The sequence below is a fragment of the Oncorhynchus masou genome, chromosome 32 (genome assembly GCF_036934945.1).
Source record: "Oncorhynchus masou masou isolate Uvic2021 chromosome 32, UVic_Omas_1.1, whole genome shotgun sequence".
In the NCBI taxonomy this organism is placed as follows: domain Eukaryota; kingdom Metazoa; phylum Chordata; class Actinopteri; order Salmoniformes; family Salmonidae; genus Oncorhynchus; species Oncorhynchus masou.
Genome location: NC_088243.1, coordinates 92,755,175 through 92,778,696, shown reverse-complemented (window position 1 = coordinate 92,778,696; position 23,522 = coordinate 92,755,175). Strand labels below are relative to the sequence as shown.

Genomic DNA, 23,522 nt, shown 5'->3' with positions numbered 1-23,522 from the left:
ATAGACTCTCTGTCTGAAACTACAGGTCAGGACACTTCTATAGACTCTCTGTCTGAAACTACAGGTCAGGGCACTTCTATAGACACCCTCTCTATCTGAAACTACAGGTCAGGGCACTTCTATAGACACCCTCTCTATCTGAAACTACAGGTCAGGGCACTTCTATAGACACCCTCTGTCTGAAACTACAGGTCAGGACACTTCTATAGACACCCTCTCTATTGAAACTACAGGTCAGGATTCTTCTATAGACACCCTCACTATCTGAAACTACAGGTCAGGGCACTTCTATAGACACCCTCTCTATCTGAAACTACAGGTCAGGACACTTCTATAGACACCCTCTCTATCTGAAACTACAGGTCAGGACACTTCTATAGACACCCTCTCTATTGAAACTACAGGTCAGGACACTTCTATAGACTCTCTATCTGAAACTACAGGTCAGGGCACTTCTATAGACTCTCTATCTGAAGCTACAGGTCAGGACACTTCTATAGACACCCTCTCTATTGAAACTACAGGTCAGGACACTTCTATAGACACCCTCTCTATCTGAAACTACAGGTCAGGACACTTCTATAGACACCCTCTATCTGAAACTACAGGTCAGGACACTTCTATAGACACCCTCTCTATCTGAAACTACAGGTCAGGACACTTCTATAGACACCCTCTATCTGAAACTACAGGTCAGGACACTTCTATAGACACCCTCTGTCTGAAACTACAGGTCAGGACACTTCTATAGACACCCTCTATCTGAAACTACAGGTCAGGACACTTCTATAGACACCCTCTCTATCTGAAACTACAGGTCAGGACACTTCTATAGACACCCTCTCTATCTGAAACTACAGGTCAGGACACTTCTATAGACACCCTCTATCTGAAACTACAGGTCAGGACACTTCTATAGACTCTATCTGAAACTACAGGTCAGGACACTTCTATAGACACCCTCTCTATCTGAAACTACAGGTCAGGACACTTCTATAGACACCCTCTATCTGAAACTACAGGTCAGGACACTTCTATAGACACCCTCTGTCTGAAACTACAGGTCAGGACACTTCTATAGACACCCTCTATCTGAAACTACAGGTCAGGACACTTCTATAGACACCCTCTCTGTCTGAAACTACAGGTCAGGACACTTCTATAGACACCCTCTATCTGAAACTACAGGTCAGGACACTTCTATAGACTCTCTATCTGAAACTACAGGTCAGGACACTTCTATAGACACCCTCTCTATCTGAAACTACAGGTCAGGACACTTCTATAGACACCCTCTATCTGAAACTACAGGTCAGGACACTTCTATAGACACCCTCTGTCTGAAACTACAGGTCAGGACACTTCTATAGACACCCTCTGTCTGAAACTACAGGTCAGGACACTTCTATAGACTCTCTATCTTATCCAACATCAACCTGCGTACTGACACGTTGTGCACATGGGCACACAATGGAGAGGAAGATAATATATAATATCCTCCTACATAAATACCTGTCTGTCTGTCTGTCTGTCTGTCTGTCTCGGCTTCTGTCTGTCTTTCTTTCTCGGCTCCTGTCTGTCTGTCTGTCTGTCTGTCTGTCTGTCTGTCTCGGCTCCTGTCTGTCTCGGCTCCTGTCTGTCTGTCTGTATCGGCTCCTTTCTGTCTGTCTGTCTGTCTCGGCTCCTGTCTGTCTGTCTGTATGGGCTCCTTTCTGTCTGTCTGCCTGTCTGTCTCGGCTCCTGTCTGTCTGTCCGTCTGTCTGTATCGGCTCCTGTCTGTCTGTCTGTCTCGGCTCCTGTCTGTCTGTCTGTATCGGCTCCTTTCTGTCTGTCTGTATCGGCTCCTTTCTGTCTGTCTGTCTCGGCTCCTGTCCGTCTGTCTGTATCGGCTCCTGTCTGTCTGTCTGTCTCGGCTCCTGTCTGTCTGTCTGTATCGGCTCCTTTCTGTCTGTCTGTCTCGGCTCCTTTCTGTCTGTCTGCCTGTCTGTCTCGGCTCCTGTCTGTCTGTCCGTCTGTCTGTCTCGGCTCCTGTCTGTCTGTCTGTCTGGGCTCCTGTCTGTCTGTCTGTCTCGTCTGTATCGGCTCCTTTCTGTCTGTCTGTCTCGGCTCCTGTCTGTCTGTCTGTCTGGGCTCCTGTCTGTCTGTCTGTCTGGGCTCCTGTCTGTCTGTCTGTCTGTCTCGTCTGTCTCGGCTCCTTTCTGTCTGTCTGTATCGGCTCCTTTCTGTCTGTCTGTCTCGGCTCCTTTCTGTCTGTCTGTCTCGGCTCCTGTCTGTCTGTCTGTCTGTCTGTCTGTCTGTCTGTCTCGGCTCCTGTCTGTCTGTCTGTCTGTCTCGGCTCCTGTCTGTCTGTCTGTCTCGGCTCCTGTCTGTCTGTCTGTCTGTCTGCCTCGGCTCCTGTCTGTCTGTCTCGGCTCCTGTCTGTCTGTCTGTCTCGGCTCCTGTCTGTCTGTCTGTCTCGGCTCCTGTCTGTCTGTCTGTCTCGGCTCCTGTCTGTCTGTCTGTCTGTCTCGGCTCCTGTCTGTCTGTCTGTCTGTCTCGGCTCCTGTCTGTCTGTCTGTCTGTCTCGGCTCCTGTCTGTCTGTCTGTCTGTCTGTCTCGGCTCCTGTCTGTCTGTCTCGGCTCCTGTCTGTCTGTCTCGGCTCCTGTCTGTCTGTCTCGGCTCCTGTCTGTCTGTCTGTCTGTCTCGGCTCCTGTCTGTCTGTCTGTCTGTCTGTCTGTCTGTCTCGGCTCCTGTCTGTCTCGTCTGTCTGGGCTCCTGTCTGTCTGTCTCGTCTGTCTCGGCTCCTTTCTGTCTGTCTGTATCGGCTCCTTTCTGTCTGTCTGTATCGGCTCCTGTCTGTCTCGGCTCCTGTCTGTCTGTATCGGCTCCTTTCTGTCTGTCTCGGCTCCTGTCTGTATCGGCTCCTTTCTGTCTGTCTGTATCGGCTCCTTTGTCTGTATCGGCTCCTGTCTGTCTCGGCTCCTGTCTGTCTCGGCTCCTGTCTGTCTCGACTCCTGTCTGTCTGTCTCGTCTCTGTCACGCTACAGGTGCAGAATGTCCAAGGAGCCTTTAATGCGTTGGGAGGAGCTGACAGGCTGGTCTCCAACCGTACGTAGAGATCTGTTTATCTCTCTGTCTGTTGCCTGTGTATGAGAGGTGTGTGTGAGAGAGACCCCCTACAGAGCAGGAGCACTAAGACATGGAAACGCTCCTCTCATGGGAATCCAGAAGGGTTACTATGGTTACGAGAACAACCCCTGTTCTAGCAGTCTCTCATTCAAAATAACTATACTATTTTATTCCTGTTATAAAAGTTAACTTGTGTTCCCTTGCAGCTCTGGCATCTCATGACTACATCCTAAAGATTGTCCCAACAGTCTATGAAGACCTGAGTGGAAAACAGAGGTTCTCCTACCAGTACACAGTAGCCAACAAGGTATGGACTAGAACCCTACCCCTACCAGTACACAGTAGCCAACAAGGTATGGACTAGAACCCTACCAGAATACTGTAGTCAACAAGGTATGGACTAGAACCCTACCAGAATACTGTAGCCAACAAGGTATGGACTAGAACCCTACCAGAATACTGTAGTCAACGAGGTATGGACTAGAACCCTACCCCTACCAGTATACTGTAGTCAACGAGGTATGGACTAGAACCCTACCAGAATACTGTAGTCAACGAGGTATGGACTAGAACCCTACCAGAATACTGTAGTCAACGAGGTATGGACTAGAACCCTACCAGAATACTGTAGTCAACGAGGTATGGACTAGAACCCTACCCCTACCAGTATACTGTTGTCAACAAGGTATGGACTAGAACCCTACCAGTATTCTGTAGTCAACGAGGTATGGACTAGAACCCTACCCCTACCAGTATACTGTTGTCAACAAGGTATGGACTAGAACCCTACCCCTACCAGTATACTGTGGTCAACAAGGTAAGGACTAGAACCCTACCCCTACCAGTATACTGTAGTCAACGAGGTATGGACTAGAACCCTTCCCCTACCAGTATACTGTAGTCAACAAGGTATGGACTAGAACCCTACCAGTATACTGTAGTCAACAAGGTATGGACTAGAACCCTATCCCTACCAGTTTACTGTAGCCAACAAGGTATGGACTAGAACCCTACCAGTATTCTGTAGTCAACGAGGTATGGACTAGAACCCTACCCCTACCAGTATACTGTAGTCAACAAGGTAAGGACTAGAACCCTACCCCTACCAGTATACTGTAGTCAACAAGGTATGGACTAGAACCCTACCAGTATACTGTAGTCAACGAGGTATGGACTAGAACCCTACCAGTATACTGTAGTCAACGAGGTATGGACTAGAACCCTACCCCTACCCGTATACTGTAGTCAACGAGGTATGGATAATAGTGGTGGCGGGTCAGCTGTTTGTTCACCTGCCCGTAATTGCTAATAACCCATCCACAACCTCACAACTATACCTGTATACGTCACGTCTGGAGGAAATCTGGCACCATCTCTATGGTGAAGCATGGTGGTGGCACCATCCCTACGGTGAAGCATGGTGGTGGCAGCATCATGTTGTGGGGGTGTTTTTCAGTGACTGGGAGACTTGTCAGGATCAAGGAAAGATGAACAGAGCAAAGTACAGAGAGATCCTTGATGAAAACCTGCTCCAGAGCGCTCAGGACCTCAGACTGGTGCGAAGGTTCACCTTCCAACAGGACAACAGCCCTAATCACACAGCCAAGAAAACGCAGGAGTGGCTTTGGGACAAGTCTCTGAATATCCTTGAGTGGCCCAGCCAGAGCCTGGACTTGAACCCCATCGAACATCTCTGGAGAGACCTGAATATAGCCGTGCAGCGACGCTCCCCGTCCAACCTGACAGATTTTAAGAGGATCTGCAGAGAAGAATGGGAGAAACTCCCCAAATACAGGTGTGCAAAGCTTGTAGCGTCATACCCAATAAGACTGGAGGCTGTAATCGCTGCCAAAGGTGCTTCAACAAAGTACTGAGTAAAGGGTCTGAATATTTATGTAAATGCAATATTTAAAAAAATCCTGTTTTTGCTTTGTCATTATGGGGTATTGTGTGTAGACTGATGAATAAGGCCGTGTAGAATAAGGCCGCGTAGAGTGTAGAATAAGGCCGCGTAGAATAAGGCCGCGTAGAGTGTAGAATAAGGCCGCGTAGAGTGTAGAATAAGGCCGCGTAGAATAAGGCCGTGTAGAATAAGGCCGCGTAGAGTGTAGAATAAGGCCGCGTAGAGTGTAGAATAAGGCCGCGTAGTGTGTAGAATAAGGCCGCGTAGTGTGTAGAATAAGGCCGCGTAGTGTGTAGAATAAGGCCGCGTAGTGTGTAGAATAAGGCCGCGTAGTGTGTAGAATAAGGCCGCGTAGTGTGTAGAATAAGGCCGCGTAGAATAAGGCCGCGTAGAATAAGGCCGCGTAGAATAAGGCCGCGTAGAATAAGGCCGCGTAGAATAAGGCCGCGTAGTGTGTAGAATAAGGCCGCGTAGTGTGTAGAATAAGGCCGCGTAGAATAAGGCCGCGTAGAATAAGGCCGCGTAGTGTGTAGAATAAGGCCGCGTAGTGTGTAGAATAAGGCCGTGTAGAATAAGGCCGTGTGGTGTGTAGAATAAGGCCGTGTAGTGTGTAGAATAAGGCCGTGTAGTGTGTAGAATAAGGCCGTGTAGTGTGTAGAATAAGGCCGTGTAGTGTGTAGAATAAGGCCGTGTAGTGTGTAGAATAAGGCCGTGTAGTGTGTAGAATAAGGCCGTGTAGTGTGTAGAATAAGGCCGTGTAGTGTGTAGAATAAGGCCGTGTAGTGTGTAGAATAAGGCCGTGTAGTGTGTAGAATAAGGCCGTGTGGTGTGTAGAATAAGGCCGTGTGGTGTGTAGAATAAGGCTGTGTAGAATAAGGCCGTGTGGTGTGTAGAATAAGGCCGTGTAGTGTGTAGAATAAGGCCGTGTAGTGTGTAGAATAAGGCCGTGTAGTGTGTAGAATAAGGCCGTGTAGTGTGTAGAATAAGGATGTGTAGTGTGTAGAATAAGGCCGTGTAGTGTGTAGAATAAGGCCGTGTGGTGTGTAGAATAAGGCCATGTGGTGTGTAGAATAAGGCCGTATAGTGTGTAGAATAAGGGAGTGTAGTGTGTAGAATAAGGCCGTGTAGTGTGTAGAATAAGGCAGTGTGGTGTGTAGAATAAGGTAGTGTAGTGTGTAGAATAAGGCCGTGTAGTGTGTAGAATAAGGCTGTGTAGTGTGTAGAATAAGGCTGTGTAGAATAAGGCCGTGTAGTGTGTAGAATAAGGCCGTGTAGTGTGTAGAATAAGGCCGTGTAGTGTGTAGAATAAGGCCGTGTAGTGTGTAGAATAAGGCCGTGTAGTGTGTAGAATAAGGCCGTGTAGTGTGTAGAATAAGGCCGTGTAGTGTGTAGAATAAGGCCGTGTAGTGTGTAGAATAAGGCCGTGTAGTGTGTAGAATAAGGCCGTGTAGTGTGTAGAATAAGGCCGTGTAGTGTGTAGAATAAGGCCGTGTATTGTGTAGAATAAGGCCGTGTAGTGTGTAGAATAAGGCCGTGTGGTGTGTAGAATAAGGCCGTGTGGTGTGTAGAATAAGGCCGTGTGGTGTGTAGAATAAGGCAGTGTGGTGTGTAGAATAAGGCCGTGTAGAATAAGGCTGTGTAGTGTGTAGAATAAGGCCGCGTAGTGTGTAGAATAAGGCTGTGTAGAATAAGGCCGTGTGGTGTGTAGAATAAGGCCGTGTAGTGTGTAGAATAAGGCCGTGTAGTGTGTAGAATAAGGCCGTGTAGAATAAGGCAGTGTAGTGTGTAGAATAAGGCCGTGTAGTGTGTAGAATAAGGCCGTGTAGTGTGTAGAATAAGGCTGTGTAGAATAAGGCCGTGTAGTGTGTAGAATAAGGCCGTGTAGTGTGTAGAATAAGGCCGTGTGGTGTGTAGAATAAGGCCGTGTGGTGTGTAGAATAAGGCCGTGTGGTGTGTAGAATAAGGCCGTGTAGTGTGTAGAATAAGGCCGTGTAGTGTGTAGAATAAGGCAGTGTAGTGTGTAGAATAAGGCCGTGTAGAATAAGGCCGTGTGGTGTGTAGAATAAGGCCGTGTGGTGTGTAGAATAAGGATGTGTAGTGTGTAGAATAAGGATGTGTAGTGTGTAGAATAAGGCCGTGTGGTGTGTAGAATAAGGCCGTGTAGTGTGTAGAATAAGGCCGTGTGGTGTGTAGAATAAGGCCGTGTAGTGTGTAGAATAAGGCCGTGTAGTGTGTAGAATAAGGCCGTGTGGTGTGTAGAATAAGGCCGTGTGGTGTGTAGAATAAGGCAGTGTGGTGTGTAGAATAAGGCCGTGTAGAATAAGGCTGTGTAGTGTGTAGAATAAGGCCGCGTAGTGTGTAGAATAAGGCTGTGTAGAATAAGGCCGTGTGGTGTGTAGAATAAGGCCGTGTAGTGTGTAGAATAAGGCCGTGTAGTGTGTAGAATAAGGCCGTGTAGTGTGTAGAATAAGGCTGTGTAGAATAAGGCCGTGTAGTGTGTAGAATAAGGCCGTGTAGTGTGTAGAATAAGGCCGTGTGGTGTGTAGAATAAGGCCGTGTAGTGTGTAGAATAAGGCAGTGTAGTGTGTAGAATAAGGCAGTGTAGTGTGTAGAATAAGGCCGTGTAGTGTGTAGAATAAGGCAGTGTAGTATGTAGAATAAGGCCGTGTAGTGTGTAGAATAAGGCCGTGTGGTGTGTAGAATAAGGCCGTGTAGTGTGTAGAATAAGGCCGTGTGGTGTGTAGAATAAGGATGTGTAGTGTGTAGAATAAGGCCGTGTGGTGTGTAGAATAAGGCAGTGTAGTGTGTAGAATAAGGCCGTGTGGTGTGTAGAATAAGGCCGTGTGGTGTGTAGAATAAGGCCGTGTAGTGTGTAGAATAAGGCCGTGTGGTGTGTAGAATAAGGCCGTATAGTGTGTAGAATAAGGGAGTGTAGTGTGTAGAATAAGGCCGTGTAGTGTGTAGAATAAGGCCGTGTGGTGTGTAGAATAAGGCAGTGTAGTGTGTAGAATAAGGCTGTGTAGTGTGTAGAATAAGGCTGTGTAGAATAAGGCCGTGTAGTGTGTAGAATAAGGCCGTGTAGTGTGTAGAATAAGGCCGTGTAGTGTGTAGAATAAGGCCGTGTAGTGTGTAGAATAAGGCCGTGTAGTGTGTAGAATAAGGCCGTGTAGTGTGTAGATTAAGGTCCGTGTAGTGTGTATAATAAGGCCGTGTAGTGTGTAGAATAAGGCCGTGTAGTGTGTAGAATAAGGCCGTGTAGTGTGTAGAATAAGGCCGTGTAGTGTGTAGAATAAGGCCGTGTATTGTGTATAATAAGGCCGTGTAGTGTGTAGAATAAGGCCGTGTAGTGTGTAGAATAAGGCCGTGTGGTGTGTAGAATAAGGCCGTGTGGTGTGTAGAATAAGGCCGTGTGGTGTGTAGAATAAGGCCGTGTGGTGTGTAGAATAAGGCAGTGTGGTGTGTAGAATAAGGCCGTGTAGAATAAGGCTGTGTAGTGTGTAGAATAAGGCCGCGTAGTGTGTAGAATAAGGCTGTGTAGAATAAGGCTGTGTAGAATAAGGCCGTGTGGTGTGTAGAATAAGGCCGTGTAGTGTGTAGAATAAGGCCGTGTAGTGTGTAGAATAAGGCCGTGTAGAATAAGGCAGTGTAGTGTGTAGAATAAGGCCGTGTAGTGTGTAGAATAAGGCCGTGTAGTGTGTAGAATAAGGCTGTGTAGAATAAGGCCGTGTAGTGTGTAGAATAAGGCTGTGTAGTGTGTAGAATAAGGCCGTGTGGTGTGTAGAATAAGGCCGTGTGGTGTGTAGAATAAGGCCGTGTGGTGTGTAGAATAAGGCCGTGTAGTGTGTAGAATAAGGCCGTGTAGTGTGTAGAATAAGGCAGTGTAGTGTGTAGAATAAGGCCGTGTAGAATAAGGCCGTGTGGTGTGTAGAATAAGGCCGTGTGGTGTGTAGAATAAGGATGTGTAGTGTGTAGAATAAGGATGTGTAGTGTGTAGAATAAGGCCGTGTGGTGTGTAGAATAAGGCCGTGTGGTGTGTAGAATAAGGCCGTGTGGTGTGTAGAATAAGGCCGTGTGGTGTGTAGAATAAGGCAGTGTGGTGTGTAGAATAAGGCCGTGTAGAATAAGGCTGTGTAGTGTGTAGAATAAGGCCGCGTAGTGTGTAGAATAAGGCTGTGTAGAATAAGGCCGTGTGGTGTGTAGAATAAGGCCGTGTAGTGTGTAGAATAAGGCCGTGTAGTGTGTAGAATAAGGCTGTGTAGAATAAGGCCGTGTAGTGTGTAGAATAAGGCCGTGTAGTGTGTAGAATAAGGCCGTGTGGTGTGTAGAATAAGGCCGTGTAGTGTGTAGAATAAGGCAGTGTAGTGTGTAGAATAAGGCAGTGTAGTGTGTAGAATAAGGCCGTGTAGTGTGTAGAATAAGGCAGTGTAGTGTGTAGAATAAGGCCGTGTAGTGTGTAGAATAAGGCCGTGTGGTGTGTAGAATAAGGCCGTGTAGTGTGTAGAATAAGGCCGTGTGGTGTGTAGAATAAGGATGTGTAGTGTGTAGAATAAGGCCGTGTGGTGTGTAGAATAAGGCAGTGTAGTGTGTAGAATAAGGCCGTGTAGTGTGTAGAATAAGGCCGTGTGGTGTGTAGAATAAGGCCGTGTGGTGTGTAGAATAAGGCAGTGTGGTGTGTAGAATAAGGCCGTGTAGAATAAGGCTGTGTAGTGTGTAGAATAAGGCCGCGTAGTGTGTAGAATAAGGCTGTGTAGAATAAGGCCGTGTGGTGTGTAGAATAAGGCCGTGTAGTGTGTAGAATAAGGCCGTGTAGTGTGTAGAATAAGGCTGTGTAGAATAAGGCCGTGTAGTGTGTAGAATAAGGCCGTGTAGTGTGTAGAATAAGGCTGTGTAGAATAAGGCCGTGTAGTGTGTAGAATAAGGCCGTGTAGTGTGTAGAATAAGGCTGTGTGGTGTGTAGAATAAGGCCGTGTAGTGTGTAGAATAAGGCAGTGTAGTGTGTAGAATAAGGCAGTGTAGTGTGTAGAATAAGGCAGTGTAGTGTGTAGAATAAGGCCGTGTAGTGTGTAGAATAAGGCAGTGTAGTGTGTAGAATAAGGCCGTGTAGTGTGTAGAATAAGGCCGTGTGGTGTGTAGAATAAGGCCGTGTAGTGTGTAGAATAAGGCCGTGTGGTGTGTAGAATAAGGATGTGTAGTGTGTAGAATAAGGCCGTGTGGTGTGTAGAATAAGGCAGTGTAGTGTGTAGAATAAGGCCGTGTAGTGTGTAGAATAAGGCCGTGTGGTGTGTAGAATAAGGCCGTGTGGTGTGTAGAATAAGGCAGTGTGGTGTGTAGAATAAGGCCGTGTAGAATAAGGCTGTGTAGTGTGTAGAATAAGGCCGCGTAGTGTGTAGAATAAGGCTGTGTAGAATAAGGCCGTGTGGTGTGTAGAATAAGGCCGTGTAGTGTGTAGAATAAGGCCGTGTAGTGTGTAGAATAAGGCCGTGTAGAATAAGGCAGTGTAGTGTGTAGAATAAGGCCGTGTAGTGTGTAGAATAAGGCCGTGTAGAATAAGGCAGTGTAGTGTGTAGAATAAGGCCGTGTAGTGTGTAGAATAAGGCCGTGTAGTGTGTAGAATAAGGCTGTGTAGAATAAGGCCGTGTAGTGTGTAGAATAAGGCTGTGTAGTGTGTAGAATAAGGCCGTGTGGTGTGTAGAATAAGGCCGTGTGGTGTGTAGAATAAGGCCGTGTAGTTTGTAGAATAAGGCCGTGTAGTGTGTAGAATAAGGCAGTGTAGTGTGTAGAATAAGGCCGTGTAGAATAAGGCCGTGTGGTGTGTAGAATAAGGATGTGTAGTGTGTAGAATAAGGATGTGTAGTGTGTAGAATAAGGCCGTGTGGTGTGTAGAATAAGGCCGTGTAGTGTGTAGAATAAGGCCGTGTGGTGTGTAGAATAAGGCCGTGTAGTGTGTAGAATAAGGCCGTGTAGTGTGTAGAATAAGGCCGTGTGGTGTGTAGAATAAGGCCGTGTGGTGTGTAGAATAAGGCAGTGTGGTGTGTAGAATAAGGCTGTGTAGTGTGTAGAATAAGGCCACGTAGTGTGTAGAATAAGGCTGTGTAGAATAAGGCCGTGTGGTGTGTAGAATAAGGCCGTGTAGTGTGTAGAATAAGGCCGTGTAGTGTGTAGAATAAGGCCGTGTAGTGTGTAGAATAAGGCTGTGTAGAATAAGGCCGTGTAGTGTGTAGAATAAGGCCGTGTAGTGTGTAGAATAAGGCCGTGTGGTGTGTAGAATAAGGCCGTGTAGTGTGTAGAATAAGGCAGTGTAGTGTGTAGAATAAGGCAGTGTAGTGTGTAGAATAAGGCCGTGTAGTGTGTAGAATAAGGCCGTGTAGTGTGTAGAATAAGGCAGTGTAGTGTGTAGAATAAGGCCGTGTAGTGTGTAGAATAAGGCCGTGTGGTGTGTAGAATAAGGATGTGTAGTGTGTAGAATAAGGCCGTGTGGTGTGTAGAATAAGGCCGTGTGGTGTGTTGAACAAGGCCGTGTAGTGTGTAGAATAAGGCCGTGTGGTGTGTAGAATAAGGCCGTGTGGTGTGTAGAATAAGGCCGTGTAGTGTGTAGAATAAGGATGTGTAGAATAAGGCCGTGTGGTGTGTAGAATAAGGATGTGTAGAATAAGGATGTGTGGTGTGTAGAATAAGGCCGTGTGGTGTGTAGAATAAGGATGTGTGGTGTGTAGAATAAGGATGTGTAGTGTGTAGAATAAGGCCGTGTAGTGTGTAGAATAAGGCCGTGTAGTGTGTAGAATAAGGCCGTATGGTGTGTAGAATAAGGCTGTGTAGTGTGTAGAATAAGGCTGTGTAGTGTGTAGAATAAGGCTGTGTAGTGTGTAGAATAAGGCCGTGTAGTGTGTAGAATAAGGCTGTGTAGAATAAGGCCGTGTAGTGTGTAGAATAAGGCCGTGTAGTGTGTAGAATAAGGCAGTGTAGTGTGTAGAATAAGGCCGTGTGGTGTGTAGAATAAGGATGTGTAGTGTGTAGAATAAGGATGTGTGGTGTGTAGAATAAGGCCGTGTGGTGTGTAGAATAAGGCCGTGTAGTGTGTAGAATAAGGCCGTGTAGTGTGTAGAATAAGGCCGTGTAGTGTGTAGAATAAGGCCGTGTGGTGTGTAGAATAAGGCCGTGTGGTGTGTAGAATAAGGCAGTGTGGTGTGTAGAATAAGGCCGTGTAGAATAAGGCTGTGTAGTGTGTAGAATAAGGCCGCGTAGTGTGTAGAATAAGGCTGTGTAGAATAAGGCCGTGTGGTGTGTAGAATAAGGCCGTGTAGTGTGTAGAATAAGGCAGTGTAGTGTGTAGAATAAGGCCGTGTAGTGTGTAGAATAAGGCAGTGTAGTGTGTAGAATAAGGCCGTGTAGTGTGTAGAATAAGGCCGTGTGGTGTGTAGAATAAGGCCGTGTGGTGTGTAGAATAAGGCCGTGTGGTGTGTAGAATAAGGCCGTGTGGTGTGTAGAATAAGGATGTGTAGAATAAGGCCGTGTGGTGTGTAGAATAAGGATGTGTAGAATAAGGATGTGTGGTGTGTAGAATAAGGCCGTGTGGTGTGTAGAATAAGGCCGTGTGGTGTGTAGAATCAGGCCGTGTAGTGTGTAGAATAAGGCTGTGTAGTGTGTAGAATAAGGCTGTGTAGAATAAGGCCGTGTAGAATAAGGCCGTGTAGTGTGTAGAATAAGGCCGTGTAGTGTGTAGAATAAGGCCGTGTAGTGTGTAGAATAAGGCCGTGTAGTGTGTAGAATAAGGCCGTGTAGTGTGTAGAATAAGGCAGTGTAGTGTGTAGAATAAGGCCGTGTAGTGTGTAGAATAAGGATGTGTAGTGTGTAGAATAAGGCAGTGTAGTGTGTAGAATAAGGCCGTGTAGTGTGTAGAATAAGGCCGTGTAGTGTGTAGAATAAGGCCGTGTAGTGTGTAGAATAAGGCCGTGTAGTGTGTAGAATAAGGCCGTGTAGTGTGTAGAATAAGGCAGTGTAGTGTGTAGAATAAGGCCGTGTAGTGTGTAGAATAAGGATGTGTAGTGTGTAGAATAAGGCAGTGTAGTGTGTAGAATAAGGCCGTGTAGTGTGTAGAATAAGGCCGTGTAGTGTGTAGAATAAGGCCGTGTAGTGTGTAGAATAAGGCCGTGTAGTGTGTAGAATAAGGCCGTGTAGTGTGTAGAATAAGGCAGTGTGGTGTGTAGAATAAGGCCGTGTAGAATAAGGCTGTGTAGTGTGTAGAATAAGGCCGCGTAGTGTGTAGAATAAGGCTGTGTAGAATAAGGCCGTGTGGTGTGTAGAATAAGGCCGTGTGGTGTGTAGAATAAGGCCGTGTAGAATACGGCAGTGTAGTGTGTAGAATAAGGCCGTGTAGTGTGTAGAATAAGGCCGTGTGGTGTGTAGAATAAGGATGTGTGGTGTGTAGAATAAGGATGTGTAGTGTGTAGAATAAGGCCGTGTAGTGTGTAGAATAAGGCCGTGTAGTGTGTAGAATAAGGCCGTGTAGTGTGTAGAATAAGGCCGTGTAGTGTGTAGAATAAGGCCGTGTAGTGTGTAGAATAAGGCCGTGTAGTGTGTAGAATAAGGCCGTGTGGTGTGTAGAATAAGGCCGTGTGGTGTGTAGAATAAGGCCGTGTGGTGTGTAGAATAAGGCCGTGTGGTGTGTAGAATAAGGCCGTGTGGTGTGTAGAATAAGGCTGTGTAGTGTGTAGAATAAGGCTGTGTAGAATAAGGCCGTGTAGTGTGTAGAATAAGGCCGTGTAGTGTGTAGAATAAGGCCGTGTAGTGTGTAGAATAAGGCCGTGTAGTGTGTAGAATAAGGCAGTGTAGTGTGTAGAATAAGGCCGTGTAGTGTGTAGAATAAGGCCGTGTAGTGTGTAGAATAAGGCCGTGTAGTGTGTAGAATAAGGATGTGTAGTGTGTAGAATAAGGCCGTGTAGTGTGTAGAATAAGGCCGTGTAGTGTGTAGAATAAGGCCGTGTAGTGTGTAGAATAAGGCCGTGTAGTGTGTAGAATAAGGCCGTGTAGTGTGTAGAATAAGGCCGTGTAGTGTGTAGAATAAGGCAGTGTAGTGTGTAGAATAAGGCAGTGTAGTGTGTAGAATAAGGCCGTGTAGTGTGTAGAATAAGGCCGTGTAGTGTGTAGAATAAGGCCGTGTAGTGTGTAGAATAAGGCCGTGTAGTGTGTAGAATAAGGCCGTGTAGTGTGTAGAATAAGGCAGTGTGGTGTGTAGAATAAGGCCGTGTAGAATAAGGCTGTGTAGTGTGTAGAATAAGGCCGCGTAGTGTGTAGAATAAGGCTGTGTAGAATAAGGCCGTGTGGTGTGTAGAATAAGGCCGTGTGGTGTGTAGAATAAGGCCGTGTGGTGTGTAGAATAAGGCCGTGTAGAATACGGCAGTGTAGTGTGTAGAATAAGGCCGTGTAGTGTGTAGAATAAGGCCGTGTAGTGTGTAGAATAAGGCTGTGTAGAATAAGGCCGTGTAGTGTGTAGAATAACGCTGTGTAGAATAAGGCCGTGTAGTGTGTAGAATAAGGCTGTGTAGTGTGTAGAATAAGGCCGTGTAGTGTGTAGAATAAGGCTGTGTAGTGTGTAGAATAAGGCCGTGTAGTGTGTAGAATAAGGCCGTGTGGTGTGTAGAATAAGGCCGTGTGGTGTGTAGAATAAGGCCGTGTAGTGTGTAGAATAAGGCCGTGTAGTGTGTAGAATAAGGCCGTGTAGTGTGTAGAATAAGGACGTGTAGTGTGTAGAATAAGGCCGTGTAGAATAAGGCCGTGTAGTGTGTAGAATAAGGCCGTGTAGTGTGTAGAAAAAGGCTGTGTAGAATAAGGCCGTGTAGTGTGTAGAATAAGGCCGTGTAGTGTGTAGAATAAGGATGTGTAGTGTGTAGAATAAGGCCGTGTAGTGTGTAGAATAAGGCCATGTAGTGTGTAGAATAAGGCTGTAATGTAACGAAGTGGAAAAAGGGGTCTGAATACCTCCCGAATGCAGTGTAAAACATTTTAGCAGACATGTCATTTGAGGGTGGTGAACATTCCATAGAACGGGCGAGTCAGGCCTCCCGTTTGGGCAGCGGTCGAGGGCACGTCAACGCAGTGTTGCTGTGACATCAGTCTGGTTTTCATTCCCCGTTGTGTCACAAATGGCCAGGACCTGGAGTCTCATAGGGCGGTGCACAATTGGGCAAGCGTCATCCTTGTTAGGGAACGGTTTGGCCCCAGGGGGGCTTTACTTGGCTCTTTGCTCTCTGGCGGGCCGGGTACCTTGCAAGCTGATTTCGGGGCGTCAGCTGAACAGTGTTTCCTCCGACACGTTGGTGCGGCTGGCTATGCCAGCGGTTGTTAAGATGCAGCGTGGCTTGGAGGGTCATATTTCTGAGGACTCATGGCTCTCGACCTTCACCTCTCCCGAGCCCCTTGGGGAGTTGCAGCGATGAGACTAGATCGCAATTGGACGAAATTGAGGAGAAAAAAAAAATGGGTTAAAAAAAATGACTGAATCAGTCGCAACAAGAAATGGGGATTAGAGTCAAACAAACAGCTATTCTGGATATTTCAGAATGAATCAAGGCAGGGATTATCAGAGAAATATAGATAGTAATATTCAAGTTACAGATTACATGCTCACATTCAAATCAGGGAAAAGAAAGCTGGATACTGGATACTCTTATGCATATCCTGTCTTCAGGGAAGTCTCCGTCCCGCCTGGAGCCAACGGGAAGTCTCCGTCCCGCCTGGAGCCAACGGGAAGTCTCCGTCCCGCCTGGAGCCAACGGGAAGTCTCCGTCCCGCCTGGAGCCAACGGGAAGTCTCCGTCCCGCCTGGAGCCAACGGGAAGTCTCCGTCCCGCCTGGAGCCAACGAGAAGTCTCCATCCCGCCTGGAGCCAACGGGAAGTCCAGTATCTCAAGATCCCGGCGGGCGGTAGTCTTTTGTCGTTATACAATGAGTGGTGTTCACACATTTAGTTTATAGTCCTGGACAGGAAGAGGTAAGGCCTCCCATCAGGAGAGCTGTGATTGGCTCAGGTGAGGGAATAGGTCCTGGGTCAGCCCCCATTCACCTGCACCAAATTTCAGAGTGGGTGCGAGACTTGGAGAGGCCTACAAGCCACAGTTTCTCGCTGTGAAGTTTAATGGAGGATCGGCGATGATCTGGGGATGCTTCAGCACGGCTGGAATCGGGCAGATATGTCTTTGTGAAGGACGCATGAATCGTACAATGAATCGTACCACGTACAAGGTTGTCCTGGAAGAAAACGTGCTTCCTTCTGCTCTGACAATGTTCCCCAACTCTGAGGATTGGTTTCTCCAGCAGGACAATGCTCCATGCCACACAGCCAGGTCATTCAAGGTGTGGATGGAGGACCGCCAGATCAAGACCCCGTCATGGTCAGCACAATCTCCAGATCTGAACCCCATTGAAAATCTCTGGAATGTGATCAAGAGGAAGATGGATGGTCACAAGCCATCAAAACAAAGCCGAGCTGCTTGGATTTTTGTGCCAGGAGTGGCATAATAAAAATTAAGAAAAACCCTTGAATTAGTTCAAACTTTTGACTAGCTCTGTATGTGAGAATACTGTTCATTGACTACAGCTCAACACCATAGTGCCCACAAAGCTCATCGATTTAAGCTATGGACCCTGGGACTAAACACTTCCCTCTGCAACTGGATCCTGGACTTCCTGACGGGTCGCCCCCAGGTGGTAAGGGTAGGCAACAACACGTCTGCCATGCTGATCCTCAACACTGGGGGCCATCAGGGGTGTGTACTTAGTCCCCTCCTGTACTCCCTGTTCACCCAAACACAACTCCAATACCATCATTAAGTTTGCTGATGACACAACTGTGTGGTCAAACACGACTCCAACACCAGCATTAAGTTTGCTGATGACACAACTTTGGTAGGCCTGATCACCGACAACGATGAGACAGCCTATAGGGAGGAGGTCAGAGACCTGGCAGTGTGATTCCAGGAAACAACCTCTCCTCAATGTGAGCAAGACAAAGGAGCTGATTGTGGACTCCAGGAAAAGGAGGATTGAGCACGCCCCCATTCTCATCGACGGGGCTGGAGTGGAGCAGGTTGAGAGCTTCAAGTTCCTTAGTGTCCACATCTCCAACAATCTATCATGGTCCAAACACACCAAGACAGTTGTGAAGAGGGCACGACAACACCTTTTCCACCTCAGGAGACAAAAGATTTCACATGGGTCCCCAGATCCTCAAAAGGTTCTACAGCTGCACCATCGAGAGCATCCTGATATAGCCTCCACATTGACTCTGTACCGGTACCCCCTGTATATAGCCTCCACATTGACTCTGCACTGGTACCCCCTGTATATAGCCTCCACATTGACTCTGTACTGGTACCCCCTGTATATAGCCTCCACATTGACTCTGTACTGGTACCCCCTGTATATAGCCTCCACATTGACTCTGTACCGGTATCCCCTGTATATAGCCTCCACATTGACTCTGTACTGGTACCCCCTGTATATAGCCTCCACATTGACTCTGTACCGGTATCCCCTGTATATAGCCTCCACATTGACTCTGTACCGGTACCCCTTGTATATAGCCTCCACATTGACTCTGTACCGGTACCCCTGTATATAGCCTCCACATTGACTCTGTACTGGTACCCCCTGTATATAGCCTCCACATTGACTCTGTACCGGTACCCCCTGTATATAGCCTCCACATTGACTCTGTACTGGTACCCCCTGTATATAGCCTCCACATTGACTCTGTACTGGTACCCCCTGTATATAGCCTCCACATTGACTCTGTACCGGTATCCCCTGTATATAGCCTCCACATTGACTCTGTACTGGTACCCCCTGTATATAGCCTCCACATTGACTCAGTACTGGTACCACCTGTATATAGCCTCGACATTGACTCTGTACTGGTACCCCCTGTATATAGCCTCCACATTGACTCTGTACCGGTACCCCCTGTATATAGCCTCCACATTGACTCTGTACTGGTACCCCCTGTATATAGCCTCCACATTGACTCTGTACCGGTACCCCCTGTATATAGCCTCCACATTGACTCTGTACCGTAATACCCTGTATATAGCCTCCACATTGACTCTGTACTGGTACCCCCTGTATATAGCCTCCACATTGACTCTGTACTGGTGACCCCTGTATATAGCCTCCACATTGACTCTGTACTGGTACCCCCTGTATATAGCCTCCACATTGACTCTGTACCAGTACCCCCTGTATATAGCCTCCACATTGACTCTGTAACAGTACCCCCCTGTATATAGCCTCCACATTGACTCTGTACCAGTACCCCCTGTATATAGCCTCCACATTGACTCTGTACCGGTACCCCCTGTATATAGCCTCCACATTGACTCTGTACCGTAATACCCTGTATATAGCCTCCACATTGACTCTGTACCGGTACCCACTGTATATAGCCTCCACATTGACTCTGTACTGGTACCCCCTGTATATAGCCTCCACATTGACTCTGTACTGGTGACCCCTGTATATAGCCTCCACATTGACTCTGTACTGGTACCCCCTGTATATAGCCTCCACATTGACTCTGTACTGGTGACCCCTGTATATAGCCTCCACATTGACTCTGTACTGGTACCCCCTGTATAGAGCCTCCACATTGACTCTGTACCGGTACCCCCTGTATATAGCCTCCACATTGACTCTGTACCAGTACCCCCCTGTATATAGCCTCCACATTGACTCTGTACCAGTACCCCCTGTATATATCCTCCACATTGACTCTGTACCGTAACACCCTGTATATAGCCTCCACATTGACTGTACCGGTACCCCCTGTATATAGCCTCCACATTGACTCTGTACCGGTACCCCCTGTATATAGCCTCCACATTGACTCTGTACCGGTACCCCCTGTATATAGCCTCCACATTGACTCTGTACCGGTACACCCTGTATATAGCCTCCACATTGACTCTGTACTGGTACCCCCTGTATATAGCCTCCACATTGACTCTGTACCGTAACACCCTGTATATAGCCTCCACATTGACTCTGTACCAGTACCCCCTGTATATAGCCTCCACATTGACTCTGTACCGGTACCCCCTGTATATAGCCTCCACATTGACTCTGTACTGGTACCCCCTGTATATAGTCTCCACATTGACTCTGTACCCCCTGTATATAGCCTCCACATTGACTCTGTACCGGTACCCCCTGTATATAGTCTCCACATTGACTCTGTACCGGTACCCCCTGTATATAGCCTCCACATTGACTCTGTACTGGTACCCCCTGTATATAGCCTCCACATTTACTCTGTACCGGTACCCCCTATATATTGCCTCTACATTGACTCTGTACCGTAATACCCTGTATATAGCCTCCACATTGACTCTGTACTGGTACCCCTGTATATAGCCTCCACATTGACTCTGTACTGGTGACCCCTGTATATAGCCTCCACATTGACTCTGTACTGGTACCCCCTGTATATAGCCTCCACATTGACTCTGTACCAGTACCCCCTGTATATAGCCTCCACATTGACTCTGTACTGGTACCCCCTGTATATAGCCTCCACATTGACTCTGTACCGGTACCCCCTGTATATAGCCTCCACATTGACTCTGTACCGGTACCCCCTGTATAGAGCCTCCACATTGACTCTGTACCGGTACCCCCTGTATATAGCCTCCACATTGACTCTGTACCATAATACCCTGTATATAGCCTCCACATTGACTCTGTACTGGTACCCCCTGTATATAGCCTCCACATTGACTCTGTACTGGTGACCCCTGTATATAGCCTCCACATTGACTCTGTACTGGTACCCCTGTATATAGCCTCCACATTGACTCTGTACCAGTACCCCTGTATATAGCCTCCACATTGACTCTGTACTGGTACCCCCTGTATATAGCCTCCACATTGACTCTGTACTGGTGACCCCTGTATATAGCCTCCACATTGACTCTGTACTGGTACCCCTGTATATAGCCTCCACATTGACTCTGTACTGGTGACCCCTGTATATAGCCTCCACATTGACTCTGTACTGGTACCCCCTGTATAGAGCCTCCACATTGACTCTGTACCGGTACCCCCCTGTATATAGCCTCCACATTGACTCTGTACCAGTACCCCCTGTATATAGCCTCCACATTGACTCTGTACCGGTACCCCCTGTATATAGCCTCCACATTGACTCTGTACCGTAATACCCTGTATATAGCCTCCACATTGACTCTGTACTGGTACCCCCTGTATATAGCCTCCACATTGACTCTGTACCGGTACCCCCTGTATATAGCCTCCACATTGACTCTGTACTGGTACCCCCTGTATATAGTCTCCACATTGACTCTGTACCCCCTGTATATAGCCTCCACATTGACTCTGTACCGGTACCCCCTGTATATAGTCTCCACATTGACTCTGTACCGGTACCCCCTGTATATAGCCTCCACATTTACTCTGTACTGGTACCCCCTGTATATAGCCTCCACATTTACTCTGTACCGGTACCCCTATATATTGCCTCTACATTGACTCTGTACCGTAATACCCTGTATATAGCCTCCACATTGACTCTGTACTGGTACCCCTGTATATAGCCTCCACATTGACTCTGTACTGGTGACCCCTGTATATAGCCTCCACATTGACTCTGTACTGGTACCCCTGTATATAGCCTCCACATTGACTCTGTACCAGTACCCCCTGTATATAGCCTCCACATTGACTCTGTACTGGTACCCCCTGTATATAGCCTCCACATTGACTCTGTACCAGTACCCCCTGTATATAGCCTCCACATTGACTCTGTACTGGTACCCCCTGTATATAGCCTCCACATTGACTCTGTACCGGTACCCCCTGTATATAGCCTCCACATTGACTCTGTACCGGTACCCCTGTATAGAGCCTCCACATTGACTCTGTACCGGTACCCCCTGTATATAGCCTCCACATTGACTCTGTACCATAATACCCTGTATATAGCCTCCACATTGACTCTGTACTGGTACCCCTGTATATAGCCTCCACATTGACTCTGTACTGGTGACCCCTGTATATAGCCTCCACATTGACTCTGTACTGGTACCCCCTGTATATAGCCTCCACATTGACTCTGTACCAGTACCCCTGTATATAGCCTCCACATTGACTCTGTACTGGTACCCCCTGTATATAGCCTCCACATTGACTCTGTACTGGTGACCCCTGTATATAGCCTCCACATTGACTCTGTACTGGTACCCCCTGTATATAGCCTCCACATTGACTCTGTACTGGTGACCCCTGTATATAGCCTCCACATTGACTCTGTACTGGTACCCCCTGTATAGAGCCTCCACATTGACTCTGTACCGGTACCCCTGTATATAGCCTCCACATTGACTCTGTACCAGTACCCCCCTGTATATAGCCTCCACATTGACTCTGTACCAGTACCCCCTGTATATATCCTCCACATTGACTCAGTACTGGTACCACCTGTATATAGCCTCCACATTGACTCTGTACTGGTGACCCCTGTATATAGCCTCCACATTGACTCTGTACTGGTACCCCCTGTATATAGCCTCCACATTGACTCTGTACTGGTACCCCCTGTATATAGCCTCCACATTGACTCTGTACCAGTACCCCCTGTATATAGCCTCCACATTGACTCTGTACTGGTACCCCTGTATATAGCCTCCACATTGACTCTGTACCGGTACCCCCTGTATATAGCCTCCACATTGACTCTGTACCGGTACCCCCTGTATAGAGCCTCCACATTGACTCTGTACCGGTACCCCCTGTATATAGCCTCCACATTGACTCTGTACCATAATACCCTGTATATAGCCTCCACATTGACTCTGTACTGGTACCCCCTGTATATAGCCTCCACATTGACTCTGTACTGGTGACCCCTGTATATAGCCTCCACATTGACTCTGTACTGGTACCCCTGTATATAGCCTCCACATTGACTCTGTACCAGTACCCCCTGTATATAGCCTCCACATTGACTCTGTACTGGTACCCCCTGTATATAGCCTCCACATTGACTCTGTACTGGTGACCCCTGTATATAGCCTCCACATTGACTCTGTACTGGTACCCCCTGTATATAGCCTCCACATTGACTCTGTACTGGTGACCCCTGTATATAGCCTCCACATTGACTCTGTACTGGTACCCCCTGTATAGAGCCTCCACATTGACTCTGTACCGGTACCCCCTGTATATAGCCTCCACATTGACTCTGTACCAGTACCCCCCTGTATATAGCCTCCACATTGACTCTGTACCAGTACCCCCTGTATATATCCTCCACATTGACTCAGTACTGGTACCACCTGTATATAGCCTCCACATTGACTCTGTACTGGTGACCCCTGTATATAGCCTCCACATTGACTCTGTACTGGTACCCCCTGTATATAGCCTCCACATTGACTCTGTACCAGTACGCCCTGTATATAGCCTCCACATTGACTCTGTACCAGTACCCCCCTGTATATAGCCTCCACATTGACTCTGTACCAGTACCCCCTGTATATAGCCTCCACATTGACTCTGTACCGGTACCCCCTGTATATAGCCTCCACATTGACTCTGTACCGTAATACCCTGTATATAGCCTCCACATTGACTCTGTACTGGTACCCCCTGTATATAGCCTCCACATTGACTCTGTACCGGTACCCCCTGTATATAGCCTCCACATTGACTCTGTACTGGTACCCCCTGTATATAGTCTCCACATTGACTCTGTACCCCCTGTATATAGCCTCCACATTGACTCTGTACCGGTACCCCCTGTATATAGTCTCCACATTGACTCTGTACCGGTACCCCCTGTATATAGCCTCCACATTGACTCTGTACTGGTACCCCCTGTATATAGCCTCCACATTTACTCTGTACCGGTACCCCTATATATTGCCTCTACATTGACTCTGTACCGTAATACCCTGTATATAGCCTCCACATTGACTCTGTACTGGTACCCCCTGTATATAGCCTCCACATTGACTCTGTACTGGTGACCCCTGTATATAGCCTCCACATTGACTCTGTACTGGTACCCCCTGTATATAGCCTCCACATTGACTCTGTACCAGTACCCCCTGTATATAGCCTCCACATTGACTCTGTACTGGTACCCCCTGTATATAGCCTCCACATTGACTCTGTACCGGTACCCCCTGTATATAGCCTCCACATTGACTCTGTACCGGTACCCCTGTATAGAGCCTCCACATTGACTCTGTACCGGTACCCCCTGTATATAGCCTCCACATTGACTCTGTACCATAATACCCTGTATATAGCCTCCACATTGACTCTGTACTGGTACCCCCTGTATATAGCCTCCACATTGACTCTGTACTGGTGACCCCTGTATATAGCCTCCACATTGACTCTGTACTGGTACCCCTGTATATAGCCTCCACATTGACTCTGTACCAGTACCCCCTGTATATAGCCTCCACATTGACTCTGTACTGGTACCCCCTGTATA

General features: G+C 47.5%; 1 protein-coding gene across 1 annotated transcript in view; it reads left to right on the top strand.

Annotated features, from left to right (window-relative positions):
* The window catches only part of LOC135526802 (endoplasmic reticulum-Golgi intermediate compartment protein 1), an 87,005-nt gene that overhangs the window by 51,021 nt on the left and 12,462 nt on the right, over positions 1 to 23,522 (top strand). The window contains exons 7-8 of the mRNA XM_064955468.1: positions 3,028 to 3,088; positions 3,316 to 3,416. Coding sequence (XP_064811540.1) covers positions 3,028 to 3,088; positions 3,316 to 3,416 — 162 coding nt within the window. The remainder of the gene's footprint in view (positions 1 to 3,027; positions 3,089 to 3,315; positions 3,417 to 23,522) is intronic.